Source organism: Passer domesticus, chromosome 3 (assembly GCF_036417665.1).
Source record: "Passer domesticus isolate bPasDom1 chromosome 3, bPasDom1.hap1, whole genome shotgun sequence".
Taxonomy (NCBI): Eukaryota; Metazoa; Chordata; class Aves; order Passeriformes; family Passeridae; genus Passer; species Passer domesticus.
The window spans coordinates 86,887,305-86,904,575 of NC_087476.1; the positions used below are offsets into that span (position 1 = coordinate 86,887,305).

General features: G+C 37.8%; 1 protein-coding gene across 14 annotated transcripts in view; it reads left to right on the forward strand.

The window, feature by feature from the left end:
- Nucleotides 1-17,271, forward strand: part of RAB3GAP2 (RAB3 GTPase activating non-catalytic protein subunit 2) — a 55,636-nt gene that overhangs the window by 28,659 nt on the left and 9,706 nt on the right. For all 14 annotated transcript variants that reach the window (XM_064414147.1, XM_064414148.1, XM_064414153.1 and 11 more), the window contains 16 exons: nt 1,031-1,130; nt 2,778-2,876; nt 3,689-3,837; nt 4,769-4,848; nt 4,962-5,051; nt 5,522-5,661; nt 6,274-6,490; nt 6,786-6,929; nt 7,186-7,268; nt 7,586-7,650; nt 8,040-8,130; nt 9,865-9,992; nt 10,666-10,879; nt 13,858-13,955; nt 14,517-14,622; nt 15,547-15,707. In XM_064414147.1, the coding sequence (XP_064270217.1) occupies nt 1,031-1,130; nt 2,778-2,876; nt 3,689-3,837; nt 4,769-4,848; nt 4,962-5,051; nt 5,522-5,661; nt 6,274-6,490; nt 6,786-6,929; nt 7,186-7,268; nt 7,586-7,650; nt 8,040-8,130; nt 9,865-9,992; nt 10,666-10,879; nt 13,858-13,955; nt 14,517-14,622; nt 15,547-15,707 (1,965 nt within the window). The remainder of the gene's footprint in view (nt 1-1,030; nt 1,131-2,777; nt 2,877-3,688; nt 3,838-4,768; nt 4,849-4,961; nt 5,052-5,521; nt 5,662-6,273; nt 6,491-6,785; nt 6,930-7,185; nt 7,269-7,585; nt 7,651-8,039; nt 8,131-9,864; nt 9,993-10,665; nt 10,880-13,857; nt 13,956-14,516; nt 14,623-15,546; nt 15,708-17,271) is intronic.

The following is a 17,271-nucleotide window of genomic DNA, read 5'->3' on the forward strand; positions in this document are numbered from 1 at the left end:
GGGGTATAGAAGGGAGTATTCTCTGTGAATCCTCTGTGTCCTTTACCCATTTTTGATGGGATGGACAATTCCTTGGAACAAGAGGCCCTTGATTTCTTGTTCTAGATATATTCATACCTGTATAGTTTGAGCATTCTGAGTGTCTTTTGGAGTATTAGCTCTATAGATGTGTTCTGTTTTTCTGTGTTTGCAAAGGAATAGTTAATTTATTTTCTGTTTATTCATTTATGTGCAAAAACCATGACAATGCATTGATGAAGGGAAAAAATGTAACTTGATAGGTGCCAAGAGCTATTCATACTCATTCATAAGAATTTATCTTAGTTATTTCACAGAGAAGATAGCTAGAAATTAAAAGAATATTTATAGGGTTAGGAACCTGCATGTCATTATGAGTATTTCCTGCAGAGAAGGCTCTGCAGAACTCAGACTATTTAGTAAAGAAGACAGCTTTCTTTGCTTTTTGGCTGAATTGGCAAGCTTTATGTGGAAAATGAACAAAATCACAGAAATTTCCAAGTATTCTTTGTAGAAATACTCACATGATTTAGTGTGACATTTTTGGGATCAGTTTTGAAATACAGAAGTATTAAGGAATTTGACTCTTGAATTTGTATTGCCAGATTAGCATTTATGTGCCCAAGTCATAATTCAGGCAGGCACTAATCCAGTTTCAGAATCTGGCTTCCTAAAACTGATTTTTACATTCTAGATGAACCTGTTTTTCTGTTGCCTTCAAAAGCTGCTGTAACTTATGTATTTTCTTCCTAAGCCGTAAGATATATTAAGCAGACAAAGAAATTATTAAAAGAAGATAAAAGTAGAAAGCTATGTGGCTAAAATGATTTTTGTGAGAGTTTAATACTGAATTTCTGTAGTTTTGTCTTAGTTGTCTCTGGCTTGTTGGGTATGAACTCTCTGGATGTAATCCTCATCTTTGCGGAGTTAATAGTATAAAAAGCGAGAAAATAAGCTGGTCTAACAGCAGCAATGATCTATTTTTGTCTCCTTTCTCTCATTTTTTCCCCAGAATGAGGAACTAAGTATCTTGTACCCAGCAGCAATTGTGACAATTGATGGCTTCAGCCTCTTCCAGTCCCTTCGTGCATGTCGCAATCAGGTAGCAAGAGGTACGTGTAAGGGAAATGCTTGTTTTTCAATCTGTTAATAGTTCTTTATTTTTTAGGAAATTTACTTAGATTAAATATAAAATCAAGGTGGAATTTAGATCTTCCTTGCTTGTTCATTGATACATTGACACCTACTGCATTCAGGGATGTTTCTTCCTTTACAGAAAATGTTCCCAGAGGCCAAGTTGTCCAAGTAGTATTGATCTTCTGCATGCTCACCATAATACTGTACACTGGTTTTGGCTGGGATAGAGTTAATTTTTTTCCTAGTAGCTGGTATGGGGCTGCGTTTTGGTATTGTGATGAAAACAGCACTGATAGCATGCTGATGTTTTAGCTGCTGTAAAACAGTGCTTACTCAGTGTCAAGGCTTTTTTTGTTTTTCACACTGCCCTGACAGTGCCAAAGCTGGGGGTTCTCAGAAATTGGGAGGAACACAGCTGGGACAGCTGACCCCAACTGACCGAAGAGATATTCTTGCCATATGATGATGTTCCTGGAAATAATAGCTGGGAAAAGAAAAGGAGGAAGGGGGAATCATTAGTTATGGCATTTGACTTCCCGAGCAACTGTTACATGTGATAAAGCCCTGCATTCATGGAAGTAGCTAAATACCTGCCTGCTGATGTGAAGTAGTGAAGTAAATTTATTATTTTGATTTGTTTGCATACTGTTTTTATCTCAACGCAACAGTGTTCTCACTTTTACTCTTCTGACTCTCTTTCCCATCCCACTAGGAGGGAATGAGTGAGCTGCTGTGTGGTGGTCAGCTGCCCACTGGCATTAAACCACTGCATAATGCTGAGGTGCTTCTTAGCATGTCACTGTCAGTGGAATGTACTTCTTCACAAGAAAGACTTTATGGGAAGTGATAATGCTGGGATGATGGCAGTGGTGGTCCCTGCTCTTTGTGTTCTTGTCTAAGAGCTTTTCATACCTTGTTTGATTGTGCAGACTTTGATCCTGTTCCTTTAGTACAGTGCCTGTTCATATCTAATTTGGAAACAAGCTCAGTTTCCAGGGGGTAGAGGAGAATTATGTGACAGTACTGTGTGATGGATGGCACAAAGATGGTGTTGAGAAGGACTCAAAGCTTGTTGCAGTATCTGTAGCTGGAGTGCTGTATCTTCCTTCATTCTTGGTCATCTGTATTTTGGGTAATGATATTTTGAAAGTGACACTCATGGTTTAGTCTTACCACTGTTCTTACCTCCCACTACTACATATCTAGTGAGTGTTCTGACTTTGAAAGTACTTGGGAGGAGAAGTTTCCACTTAAACATGCCCAAACCACAAAAAGCAATTGTAGTAGCTTTTAAAAATTGTACAGAATATTATACCATAACAGCTAGTAAATTGTACAGAATATTATACCATACAGAATATTATACCATAACAGCTACTATCTGCAAGTATAAAATGTATTTATGATGGAATATCACGTGCAATTTTCTTCAGTTAATTTTTTTGAATGTTTTAATTTGATGGTGGTATTTCAAAAGTCCATTTTAACAGATGTTCCAATGCATGTTAACTTAAAACTAGGTTATTTTATGTCTTCAGATTGCATCAGGTGGTTTTTTTCCTCTCTTATGTTACTCCTTTTACTCAGTAGAAATTTTTTTGTGCTTTATTGACTTTTGCCAGCTGCTGCATCTGGCAATGAGAATGTTCAACCTCCACCATTAGCTTATAAGAAATGGGGTTTGCAAGATGTGGATACGATTGTTGACCATGCTAGTATAGGTAAGCATTTCTATTTAATGTCAAGTATTTTAAAAAATGAAATTAATGCTTTTCTGCAGTTAAATTCTGGCTGAGAGCACTTAATGGTACTGGTTGGATAGAAGTACATAATGAGTGAAGGCTGTCATAGGGAATGATCTCATTAACCGCTACCAAAAATATTTTTGATTTTCTTTTCTAGTCGGATTGAATCTTCCCTCTTACAACTGTAACAGTATTGTTCTTTGTTGCTTAGTAAGAAGCAGCTGAGAGAGGCCAGATCAGATGCAGTTATTTCCATTTCTGTCAGATGAATGAACTGTCTGGCAGGCAGGTTAAGACTGGTATGGGTCTTTCCTGAGTCTAGCACGTAAGGAAATTTAAATTTGAGATGGTTCCTTTCAAAAAAGGACAAATTGACTCATAAATTCTCAAATAATTTTACCCTTCAGGAAATTGCAGATGCCTCAGTTTTTGTCAGAGAGGCATATCTGAGGGATAGCAAGCTTAATTTCTCTTCCACCCTTTCTACAAAAGCAGCTAAGACGTCAGAAGGCTGCTGTCAAGGCAGGTGAAGTGAGTTTGGTGCATGTATTTTTGCTGCTGAACTCTGCTGAATTTTTTTCTTCTGAACAAACCAGATGTGCTTTATAATTAACCCAAGCCCGTTAGGTTATTTCTGCCATGTTGTTTGGCATTTCTATGGTTAAAGCTATTCCCTTCCCACTGAATGCTGGCTGGTCAGTCAAGAAGGCAGGAATATATCTATGCTTTTAGAGCAATTGCATGCCTCTGTTCTGAATGTGTAAGACATGCTTTAATGTTTTTATTAGGCATCATGACACTGTGTCCTTTTGATCAAATGAAGACTGCCTCCAATATAGGAGGATATAATGCAGCTATAAAAAGCAGTCCACCTGCCATGTCCCAATATGTTACTGTTGGAGCCAATCCTTTCACTGCGTTCTTTTTTGCCCTGGAGGTATGTACTACCAAGTTGACTCGCTGAAACTTTGAATAATTAATCTTTTTTCCTCTATGAGTATTTCTGAAGTATTCTTATGTTCTTTTTATGTTGACATTTTCCTTCTTGATCTTCTGCAACTGGAGTGATTTGGAGTGGATGTGATAGTAGTATCTAGCATGGGTTCCTGCTACTGAGAAATTTTATTTTCTATCTTAAATTGAGTGTGATAATTAATTTTTTCAGATTTGTTAATTTATTGCCAACTAATATTCTTGAAAAATTATGTTGGTATTGTATAAATATGCATCTTATGGATATTTGGAGGTCTTTAGGTCTTTGATTCAACACGACTGAGTACATTGTAGTGATTTCTTGTAGGAGAAAATAGCAATTAGTGCTTAGCTGTAGCATATTTACGTCATATTCTGTTGTTTAGGAGGAAAAGGATGTCAGTGTGGCTGTGTCTGTTCATTCAGACCCTATGCATATGCTGTCCTTTCCAGGATTGAAAGTTAATTGTAAATTCTAGAATTGGAATTATGGTTTTTGTACTTGCTTTTCAAAAGGTTTGTGAAAAAACTGCTTACGTAGATATTTGCAAGGATGCCAAAGCCATACGCCAGCCTGCTCTCTGTGATAGGTGATGCACAGGGTTTTTTTAACTTCTGTTGCAGACAAACATACTGAGCTACCAGTGACTTGCAGAGGATTTTGAAATGGTAGAGATGTCAGAAAGGCTTTTCTGGGGGCAATGAATTTAAATTTTGCAGTCTTAAAGCTATGTTTTCTGAGCTGAAAGTCCATAGGAGGCCTGAAAAAGTAATCTGCATTTGAGTTGAGTGTAAGAACTATTTCTTGGCTTTCTAAAGGTTTTGTTGCTTCATTTCAGGGTGATTCACAGCTGATTATTTATCGACTTTCCAAACACTTTATTCCTGTATTTCAGGGTAGCTCACAGCCTCTGTTGTCTCATGTTGCCTTAGCAGTTGCAAGCAAGCTGACTTCAGCATTATTTAATGCTGCCAGGTAATAAAATTTTTTAAAATGTCTTTTTCTTTTTTTTTTTTTTTTTTTAGTTGTAGCTGCATAATATTTTCAGGACCATTATTGTAATTCTTGTTATGTTCTTCTGTTGCAAGTGGCTGGCTTGGTTGGAAGAGTAAACATGAAGAAGAACCTGTCCAAAAACAGAAACCAAAAGTGGAACCTGCAACCCCATTGGCAGTGAGGTAAGTTGGGGGTTTTTTTACTATCAGTTACTTTGGATGTCTTGTGTTTTAAATTATTTACATTATCTTGAAAAGCATATAATTGATGAATATGTGACTTCAAGCAGTAATGGTAGTTTGCAGGTCATTTGTTTTAAGCTTTGTTTCATTTCAGTTTGTTGTTCTGGACAAATAATTATTCATATTTCCTTTCCAGTGCATGGGTTCATTGTTACGGTTGCAGTCATTGCCTGACAGTGCATGACAAGGCAATCACTTACCCCACTTCCTGAACTTTGCTTTTTCAGTAGGACTTATGCAGAGCTATGGTATATCTTAGTAAACAGAACAAGAACTTTTTTCATGACTTGCTTGTAATTTTACCCATACCTTCTGTTATCTTAACAAAAGTCATCTTAATCCTTAGAAGAAAATCTGTTTCTGAAGAAAAGGATCTGTCTGGTGGGTTTGCTTCATTATTATTTTTTTAGGTTTGGACTTCCTGACTCCCGGCGCCATGGTGAAAAGATATGTCTTTCTCCATGTAACACTTTGGCAGCAGTAACAGATGAATTTGGAAGGGTTATTTTGCTGGATGTTACAAGAGGACTCGCAGTTCGCATGTGGAAAGGTATGGTAGTGATATTAGTATAACAAATAATATTCTCCAGAACACTGGGGCATCTTATGTTCAGACTTAGAATTCCAAGAATTTTAGTACATTGCTTCATTACAAACCAAAGTCAGGTGTGATATGAAGTCCATAAGGGTATTTTTGCAAATCCCTGCAATACAGTTAAAATTGGGTCTGTTTGTTTTGTATTTTTTCTGGAAGAGCTTTAGCTCTATTCAAGATTCTTTCAGTTGATAAGCTCTAGTACCCTTTTTAATTCTGCTGAGAAGATAAACTTTAACAAGCTGTATGTCTTCTTACTGACTTTTCAGATTCTCATTTCATCATGATGGCTGCACAGCAAGGGACTCCTCAATGTCTTGCATTGGTTTAATGTCCTGAGCACTGACCTGATGAATGTTAAGGCTTTTTAATATATTTTTCAGAAGAATTTGTTCCTCCCCAGAGCTTTGGTCACTCTCTGGTGGGCCCTGTTCCAAGTCAGTGGACTAGAGTTCTTTACAGGAGTGAGGAGTTGACAATTTGAAACAAAGCTTAAGATTACAGCTTGATGCTCTAATCCTGTATTAATTTCTGCACACTAGTAACCTTCTATCTTCTCTTACAAAGGATACCGTGATGCAGAAATTGGTTGGATACAGACTGTAGAGGACCTTCAGGAAAGGGAAACTGAGAAGATGGATTCTTCTCCTTTTGGAAATGCACAGGGTCCAAGCAGGGTAGCTCAGTTCCTTGTGATCTATGCTCCAAGAAGAGGCATTTTGGAAGTGTGGAGCACACAGCAAGGACCTAGGGTTGGAGCCTTCAATGTGGGGAAATACTGCAGGTAAGAAGCAGGTAGGCATGGTGGCTGTGCTGCTGGAATAAAGTGATATACGGCTATGCCAGGGTAAAAGTGCTAGTGGTGCTGGCAAGCACTTCTGTGCTGCCCAGTGTTTCCACTGAATGCAGCTTGTTGTTCTAGAGGTGGGGATATGTTGTCATATTTCATCACTCTACACTCTTTTCTGATAAAGGTGTTTTGCAGTTCTTAAACCTTAGCTTCATAAAAATTACTGCCTCTTTATTTTGTTTGTGGACAGGGAAGGTTGCTAATTTTGGTCATTTAAAAAAAATTTCAGGTTATTGTATCCTGGTTATAAAATAATGGGTCTAAACAATGTGACCAGTCAGGGATGGCAGCCCCAGACTTACCAGATCTGCCTTGTTGATCCAGTCTCTGGAAGTGTAAAAACTGTCCATGTACCTTTCCATTTATCACTAAGGTAAGAACATTTTGTGCTCTATATAAGTAAATTAATTTCCTTATTGCTTTTGGAAACAGTTAGAGACAGCAATTCTGGTGTTCCTTTTCAAGCTGAATAGTACTCTCTAATAGTCTCATTGGTTTGTATGGATTAACATGATTTTTGTTATTGGATTGTTACCTTAAAGTAGCGTAAATAATTAAAAGAATACCGTTTTAGTGAAAAGAACTTTTAGTTTGCTTCACTCATACAATTAAAAATTCTTTTCCTTCAGTGATAAAAAGAGTGAACGAGCAAAAGATATGCATCTAGTGAAGAAGTTAAATGCTTTACTCAAAGACAAAACCTCAGATCCAGGTAGGTTCTCTTGTATAATTTCTTGAGATTGTGTTACCAAAGAGTTCTTGGGTTATCTGTGTTGTAAGTATGCAACCACAAGTACAGTTGTGATGCATTCTGACAGCTCTGTGTGCTATGAGCTATTATCTTTAAGTAGCTTGGGGTTTCTGTTATTTTGTTTCATTTTCCTCAAGCTTATTTTGGCAGCTTCTGCAACAGTGTCTTCATCTTTGTCATGAACTCACAGGCACCTTAACTGTTGTGTGCAGGTTTATTTGCTCTTCAGAAGGCATGTGAGAAGTATGAATTTAAACTGTGATTGTCTTTGTTTGCAGATTTATTTGAAGCTGAAGCAAAGGAATTAATACTTGATATCAAATATCCTGCTACAAAAAAACAGGTGAACATCTAGCATATACTTTAATATTAGAAAAATAATACTGCATTATCAGAGTTCTAAATATTTCAAAATAAGTTTGGGTTTTTTTCCCTGGAATTACTTGAAGCAAGTAATTGAGCTGTTTAGGGTTTCTCTGTGTTTTTCTGGGTAGTTTTTTTACGACATATTGACTAGAATTAACTTTGACTTGTGACTTCCACAAGGCATTGTCTATGAATAATAAAAAGAGAGAAGACCTTTCTGTAGGAACAAATTATGCCATAAGTATATGTGAAGTTGAAATACAGATGAAAAATCATGGTCAAAGTTGTGCTATTGTTGGCTTAACTTCCATGTTTTTACAATGAGATTAAGTGAATGTTTAATTCTCTTGAAAATCTTCTTAACAGGCTTTGGAAAGTATATTGACAAATGAACGTGTGCCACTTTCATCTCTCACAAACATCACTCAGACATTAATGGATAATTTAAAAAAACAGGGTAGGTGGTTATTTATTTTGCAAATATCGAGAGGTATTTGCACCTTGTCTGCAGTGCTGTAAGACTATTACTATTATATGTAGAAATGTTCTGTTCCAGAGGGAGACCAGGCTTGTTCTGCTTAGTTTCGGTGCTAGATATCACAGGATGTTGCTTTTCTTTGTCTTTATTTAATGCAGACTAGAAATAGCTTGCTGGTTTATATGTTTGGCTAAGCTTGCTGGGTGCCTAGTAACTTGTGATTATATTTTTTAAAAAAAACAACAAAACAAACTCAACAAAACTGGTCTGGGTACTTGTGTCCTGTAAAAACATCCTTTAGAAAGGGGGTTCATAGGCTTTTGCCTGTAAATGTTTTAATTTATTCTCTGTCCAAAGAAGGGAGTGAGGATGTGGCACGAGAATCTGAGCTGCGACCACATCTAGTACCTTTTTTGGTAAACTTTGCTGAAATTTACCAAGTAATTCATGTTTTGATAAAGATTTCAGAGCTTATGTCAGGAAATTCCATTGCCACTTCAAAATCTTGTTGCTGAAAATCAAAGAAATTTCTCCTTCATTTCTGTCAGTGGTAGTTTCTTTTTATGGTTTTCTTGAAGTACATAGAGGAGATTGAGACCTTCACACATGCAGTTCTCTACCTAAATTTTCTAAATCAATAGTGTTATCCATTTCTGTTAGAATTCCTAAAACATCCAAAGGGAAAACAGGAACATGACTTTTAATTCTGAAGAGAGGTTGACAGAGTAGTATATTTCCTAAGGTCTGTGTGTTTGTGCATTTTTCATCATTAATCTCTTGTTGAACATAACATTATTTCCACACAGTCACAATATACAGTAAACTTGACTGATGTTCCAGCCTTCTAATTTCACAAGAGTAGTGCTATATTTCTCCACTTCTGTCTAGTAGGTAAAACATAATATAAAGCAGATCCTGGGCTCTGTGAGTGCTGTGGTTGTGAATTCAAGGTCAAGTGGTTCTGTGACAAACTCTGTGTTTTTCTGTTTTTTTGGTAGGATTTTAATAGCAATGTATCAAATGTATTTAAGGGTTTGTATATGAAAATCATGTTTAGAAGCAGCTTCAGGTGAAAATTTTGTATTTAGTGGAATCTTTTGTATAGAAAGGTCATTTTAGGATCTCTCAGGAAAGCTTTCTTTCAAGACTAGTTGAAATAAAAGGGGTTTTTCTGGACATGTTGGTGTTAGTTTCCTATATTGTTTGCTTTAATTGTTACTGGAATTTGAATGTCAATAGATAGATTAAATTTCTGAGACTAAGATTGCAAAAATACAGAAGGCAGTGTCTTGCTGAGGTGAAATTTAATTCATGTCAGTAGTTATCAAGGCTTCTTCAGATGAGGGGAATATGCTTAAAGTGTCAGAATGAATAAAATATTATAGTTTGTTATTCTTGATGAAAGAAAACAGGAACTGTATTTCAGTTTTTGACAATCTGTGGTTTGGTCTTAAACCGGGAGAAGACAATAGATTTGTCTTTGTTCCGTTTCATGTTGTCAACCTCCAGTTTTAAAACAAGCTTCATCGCTTTCTTTAATACCTCTAGTAAAAATAATTCTTATTTTATGCTGCTCTGAATTGAATGCAATGATTGCAAACAGCAGTGCATCAAAAAATTACAGTGAGTTTCAGAAATCCTCCAGTTCTGTGTGTGTGTTTCACTATTTCAGGCTACGTGTTCAAGTTCAAATGCAGTTTTATTTCTCCTCAGAGCTGGAGTGTGTGGACGAAGGACTGCTGCAGTTCTGTGCAAACAAGTTAAAGCTGTTACATCTTTATGAACTGGTTAGCAAACTAAATTCCCAGAGCATACAGAAAGAGACTTCACCTTCAGATAATGTGAGTAAATTGAAAATTCAGTTATCTTTTAAATTCAAGTGGTGATTTGAGCATAAAAATACATTTTCAAAGCCTCAGATTAAGTAGATAAGCAAGTTTCCCCTTTTGTGGCCTGCAGCTTTTAATGAAGTAATTCTTATAATACCTTCCCTTCAGCCTCATACAAGTGTCTGGTGATTCATCTACCTAATATTCTTTAGGAGACACAAAGTTGAGATACGAGTGAAAATAAAACCACAGTCTCCTGTTTTCAGTCCTTTATTCAAAATACGTAGTGTGTTCTTCACTTTAGTTTTGGAGGGATATTTTGGGACCTGTAGAAGTTAAAAATTTTGATGCTTGCATAATTTAGCTTGCTTTTGCTATAATTTATAAAGCTGCTTGTATATTTGCAAAACCATACTGGTATTTTATAGGCTTGTTTACTTGATGGACTATTGTTATGCTATGGGCAGAATCTAAAAATGGGAAATGCATCTGTTCTGGGCGTTAAAAAGGAAGTTAGACAAGCTCTTTGTTTGAGCAATATGAATAACTGATTTGGAGATCACCTTCTCAAAGATGTTTTTAATGTTTGAAATGGAATATTTTGATTCTTCTGACTTTTTACATTTTCACTATGTTTTGTGTAAGTCTTTTGTGAGATGAGATTTTTTTTTTTTTTGCTTTTAAGGACTTGGCTAAACTGCTTCGTCTTGAAGAAAAATATTTTCATAGGCTTGAAACTTTACTGGAGAATTACAAGAAAGAAAATGCTCAAACTACCACTCAGTTGACTGATGAGAAGGATGACATATTGTCTGTGAAAATATTCTTAGAATATCTAGAATATGAAAAGGATGTGATTACTGTAAAAAATATGGAAGATGGAGAATATGTGGCTTTAGGTAAGAGCTATTTGCGCTCTGTTGCATTTCTCAGACTGATTGTAATCTAAGATGGTTGTCTTGGTTTGAAAAGACAGGAGTCTGTGAAGGAGGGCAAAAGCCTCCTGTGAAATGGAAAAGGTAAACCCCCTCCTTCCGAATTATCACAGTTTCAGAATTAAAAGGGCTCTCAGGCAAAGATATGGGAATGGGAATAACAGTTTTTTACTAGGAAGAAACAAAAAACTAAATAACAATGTAATTTAGCACAAGCAAAAAAACCACTGGCAGAGTGAGAAAAACCTGACACCCTGAGAAGTCAGGGTGCTGATAGCAGTCCAGCCAGATGGTGGCTGCTCCTCCTGGAGCGGCGATCTGCAGAAAGGTGTAGATCCTTTCTGAAAATGCGGCGAAGGAGCAGCTGGGCCTTGGTTCCTGATTCCTCTGGGAAATTCAGCGAAGAAGGCTGTCTGTGGTCTCAGAAATGCTTGTTTTATGGTGGCAGGGATGCTTGACTCCTCCCTCTGGGTGGAGCATCTCCCAATGGGATGATGTAACTAATCTTACCAGCCACAGTGAGTAATTCAATAGCCCATTAGCAGGAGATTGTCTTCCTGGCAGTGTCATTGTTCTTGAAAGAGATAAGAAAAACTGCCTAACCCCCAACAGATGGCAAAAATAGAATACATGCTTATTTTACAAGCCAGGACAATGGTATAAATATTTTAGCCCTAATTTGAGGCCTTAGCAACCCATCTTGCCTTGAAGTGGTATGTAACTGCTCGTTTTAGACTCTTACCTTTAGCTGGAGGGCAAGTCTTTTTCATTAATGACTATTAATACAAGTTAACGGCATCTGTGGATACAATTACCCTGAAGCCATGTAACCAATTTATTTAATTCATTTATTTAATAATTTATATAATAATTTAATTTATTTAATTCATTTCTTAACACCACAAAATTGGGTGATAACTGGATACTTCACAGAGCAGCTGTACCCTGCTGCTTCTTTCATGTTCACAGCACTCTAAGAGTTGAGTTAATGGCAGAACTCACATTAGCCTTCAAGATGGGGGCGCTGACCAGAGGCAGCATCAAGGCCATTAGGTGAGGCAGCAAGGACCTAATCCACCTAATTTATGGAGTTGAGATTTTCAACAAGGTCCCTCTAAAATGTCTCATGATTTCATTTAGTCCATGGCTGTGGGCTCCCTCTGTCACAGTGGTCCTCTAGGGCAGGAGAAGTGGTGTGTGCTGTTGGATTGTTGCATGCTGAAACCAGTTCTGGATCAATCACTGCTGTGCTTGTCATGTTATAGCATCACTGCACTTTAGCAGATTCATCAAAATTAAATTGTAATTAATCTTGGTAATTTTTATTGTAATACCATTGTTACGGCATATAGCATCCATAGTAGTGATGCCATACAATTTTATATAGCAATTAACATACCATTTGAGTCATTGTGTGTTCTCATCCAGAATCAAATCCCCTTGAGGTACACATCAGACTTCCCCAAGTGCAGCCAGGTCCTTTAGCAAAAGCAGTTCCACAAATGGGTTTGCTTTTGCCTGAGACAGGAGCAACATAAACTCTGTTCTCCAGCGTATTTTTATCCCCTTCTATTGTACAGTAGAGTTTTGATTGGGCAGGGATAGTTTGATTAGCAGATCCCATAGTGCTGACCAACCAAGTGACCTTAGTTACCTCTGAATGTTAGAATGTCCTAGCATCCATTGCATTCCATATAGCCTTTTTAAAAGTCCATTGCATCTTTCAGTCTTTCCAAAAGGTGGGTTCACCCTGTTCTGTGCAGTCTGGATCAGTCTGCTTGCCTGGGAGATGTGTCATGTATTCCTTAAAGGGATTCCTTCCCATTAGACCTTGGGGAAGTTGCCTCTAGAGGCTGAGGATTTGTGCCTCTTTTCCATTTCTGTTGTCAATGCCCTCTTTCCTAGAAACGGATCCCAACTTGTTGGCTTCCTTACCGTCTTATTTCAGGCTACTGGCCCTGTTATCCCAACATAAGAACAACTGAATGACAGTGTACTCACCTGGATTTTGGCTGAAATCTTCAAGGATATCTTGCAGCTCCCTCAGAGAGAGAGATTTTTTTGCTTACTGCCTTGTTTACAAATTCTTCCTCTTCTTCCTTCCTGAGTAGTGAACACCTCATTCTGCTGTTCTCATGCTGGTCCTACTTTGGAGTAGTCTGCCTCATCCACCTCCTCCTCCTGTTCCTCCTACTGAGTGAGCTCACTTTCACTTCCACTATTTCTTCTTGTGTAGAGTTGTCAGCGATTTCAATGTCAGGTTGTTTCTCTAGCTCAGCCACAGTGTGGTTGCTGGGCTCAGAGTAGCCACAGTACCTGTCACTTTGCCATCAGATCCAGAGGCCTTCTCTTTTCTCCGACTATACCAAGCAGTGTTGAGCAGAATGATTGTAATTCAGCTGGAAAAGGGGGAGGTGGAGGAAGGCGTTTACCCCTGGATGGGCCTGTGGAGGAGCAAAGGTGTAATTGCGAATCGTTACTACTGCGTGGCACCCGAGGGCCGGAGCCGGTGGCCGAAGGCAGATCAGTGTCAAGACAGCCATGTGCCAGCTTACAGCACCGAACCAAACCCCCAGGGGCGATAGAGCACAACAGAGAGTGTTTACAGCAATTTACACTTTACACTGCTCTGGCAGCAAATCTGTCAGCATTGTGACCACTGACTATTAAAGTAATGTAATCAATGCTTATGACAAGTTTGTTTTAACATGCTCTGGTCAGATCTGTCTTTAGCTCAACCCTCTGTGTCCCTTGTTGGGCATCAGAAAAGACTGTTGTGGTTTAAGCTCACAGGCAGGTGAGCACCAGGTGATCTCAAATGTAACTGTTATTTTGTATTGCACTCACTGGGACCTGATCAATAGATTGCCTTTTGTGTAAGTGTAAGGAGAGGGATTGTGGTTTTAGATAATGTTCATAATGTCTACTAATTTGTGCTTCAGGCAGCTTTTTCTTCTGGAAGTGTTTGTGTGGGGAGAGTTCCACAGAGGAAATGTGCCATGCACTGGAATCAGCTGGTTTTAGCCCACAAACCTTGTTGGTAAGATGTTTATTACAAGCTTCAGAACTTTGATTTAGTGTTTTGAAAACAAAACACAGAAAGGAAAATTTCTGCATGTTGACCTTTGGATTACTGCTGTATTTAGGCTGTGTTCAAATACTCCTGTGTTCAGTTCTTTAGTTACTCATGTTTGCATTTACCAGTTAAGCGATATCAAAGAAAAAAAAAAGAAAATATTCTAGTAGAAAATGTGGGTATTCTAGTGGGAATGTCTAAAATATTCATTAAGGACTACAAGTGTTCTGAATTTTCAACTATAATATTAACTCATAATGTTTGCCAAGTTGAGCTTTTAAAAGGGAGTGTTTTCTAGAATATCTTCCTAATTAAAAGTACTGATTGTATTACTTAATTTCAATATCTGTCATAGAGTGCATTGTGCTGTATATTTTTAACTTGCAATGTTAATATAATGGTTCCTGAATATAATATTTTTACTTTGTGACATAAAACTTGTTTGAGAAACTGTTTGCATTAGGTGTGTTGCAATATTAGAGTTTCATTTTACTGCTTCAGTTCCATATTCTCTTTTTTTTACAGTCACTACTTCTCAGTTTATGGCTTTCCAAGGAAAAAGATATTCTAGACAAACCAGATTCTGTCAGTTGCCTTTACACTATGCTGTCACTTCTGAGCAAAATGAAAGGTGAGATGTGCATTTAAAATACTCAAAGGCAACTGTTGTTATTATTAGAATTTTGCCACTCTGACTAGAGTCTATTATCACTTTGGGTTTTCCCCTTCACAAATTATACAGCAAAACTTAATGCTGCATGCTCATGGATTAATTAATCATGCCACATTTTCACTCTCACTCTACCCTTAGTTGACACAACTCCAATTTGGCCCAAGAACGTGGCTGTCCAGCTTGCTTTCCTAACATTTTTTGAGTGTTTAGTTCCATCTCTTTAATTTGTGCTGACTGGCTCTCAGACATCCTTTACTTTACTGTTACTTTAGCAGCATTTGTAACTCGAGTACTCTATAAATTATAGTCAGTTTGCCATAATTTGGAGTAGGTTGTACATATGTTGTACGTATGAATAAATGCTGATTCTCCTACCTCACATACAGCTGCTATGGATAAATGTGTGCTGGGTTTTCTTATTGTCTACTTCTCCATAGAGCAGCAATATCAGCTTGAAATGGGAAGCATGAATAAGCTGCTGCTGCTGTCTGAGTAATTAATTAATGCTGCTGAACACAAGGTAGCCTGAAGGGAGACAGCTTGAGTGCATTGAATATGTGTGGCATCTTGAAATCACAAATGAATCTGTTTGCATTGTGAAGTGTAACATACCCTAGATCTTTTAAGCATGCAGCAGTTTTGGTACCTAGTGATTCAGATCTATTGCCTGTTTGCTACAAATGAGTTTTGAGAATGAGTAATTCACATTTAAAATTGAGTTGCAATCCAAGAACATGTGTGCTAAATATCTGGAAAACCAACAGGTAGAGTAATCAGAAATTGCTCTTCGTGGACAAGCTGTGTTCACAAGTGCTGGTTCTGGGGTTGGTTGCTCCTGCACAGTGACCCCAGATGAGTTTCCTGCTCTCCCTTTGCCTCCAGTCGCTATAGACGAGTCGTGGGACACGCAGTCGGTGTCCCCATGGTGGCAGCAGATGCGCACGGCCTGCGTTCAGTCCGAAAGCAGCGCGGCTGCCCTGCTGTCAGCTCTCGTGGGACACTCTGTAACCGCTGAGATAATCGACAGCGTGACTGAGAAAAAGGTAACTCATCTCACACCTCTCCTTCACTTCTAGTTACTGTATTGCTTCCCTGCAACTGTCCTCATAACAGTAATATCCTCAGCATTTGTCCTCATTCCAACCTGGGCACAGGTGTGACATCCTGCAAGCCTGAAAATTTGTATTCAGATTTGAAGAACATTATACTGAGATGAATTAATGATATGTCAGGATAATTTATGAAACTTATTTAAATATGGAAACTGTACATTGATTTTCTCTCTCAATAGCAAATGATGTTGATGAACTTAAAGCTTACACACTTTCCACATAAATTTGAGAAGTCCACCTAACTTTGGATGGTAAACCTGTTTTAACATAATTGAGATTTTTTTTTTAAGTAACCGTTCAATTTTTGTAGTACCTATGTTACTATCCCTTCTTAACATGATGGATATTTGCTTTTCTTGGCAGTAAATACCTTTACCAAGTTGTGATTAAGGCTGTAAAACTGCATACAGCATTTAAATTCAAAATGGAAAACATTATTCCATTTCCAAATAGCACTAGGCAAATGTGTCTGAATTAGATTAGGTGGGATGTAGGTGGTGTTCAGCCTTTTAAATAGAACCAGAGCATGGCTTGGCTTGGAAGGCACTTTAAAAATGGTCTGATTTCAGTCCCTGCTGCCCTAGCAGGGACATCTCCCACTAGGCCAAGTTGCTCAAGAACATCATTATCCTGGCCTTGAACACTCCTTGGAAGGGGCATCCACAATTTCCCTGGGCAACCTGTGACTACCACCCTCACAGTAAAGAATTTCTTCCTAATAGCCAATCTAAACTTCCTTATTTGTCTTTAAAGCCTGTTCTGTCATTCTCTGTCCTGGTAAAATGTTCCTTTCCTGTAGACCCCTTTTTAGGTACTGAAAGGCTGCAGTAAGGGCACTCTGGAGCCTTTTCTCTTCCAGGCTGGGCAATCCCAACTCTCAGCCTGTCTTTGTAGGAGAGATGCCCCAGCCCCCTAATTGTGTATGCCTTATAAATTTTAACTAAAGAACAGGAAGTGTTTCAGTATTTTTGCACACTCACCTCAACTACTGCACTTCAGTTTATCAAAAATTCTGTTTGTCACTGTTTGTCAGTGTTGCAAAATAGAGTTGTTGATATGTTGCAACCTACATGCCTTCTTTGTTCCTTTTTCTTCTGTTCTGCTTTAACAAAAAAAGTAACAGATTTATTTCCTTCAAGATTTCCCTTCCATAAATTCATGTATCTTTCCCCCCTCTTTTTCCCTACCAATCTGGAAAAATTCTTGGGTTTCCTGGCAGAGTATTTGCTGATACACATGAGAATTAACAAAATAATGCACAGAACTGCCATGTGATGTGATCCAGGATTTCTGGGTATATGGTCTATATTTTTTTAATATGATAGGAAATGGAAATGTAGGTGGATTAATCACATATTTGGGGAAGGTGTATATGGTGGAGGATTTAAAATTAAATATTTTTAAGGGATTCTAACCCACTTTTGAGCTAAATATGAACTTAAAAATGGGACTGTAAGATGATCGTTCAGGTCCTTTTATTTCCTTTAGGCTTTTA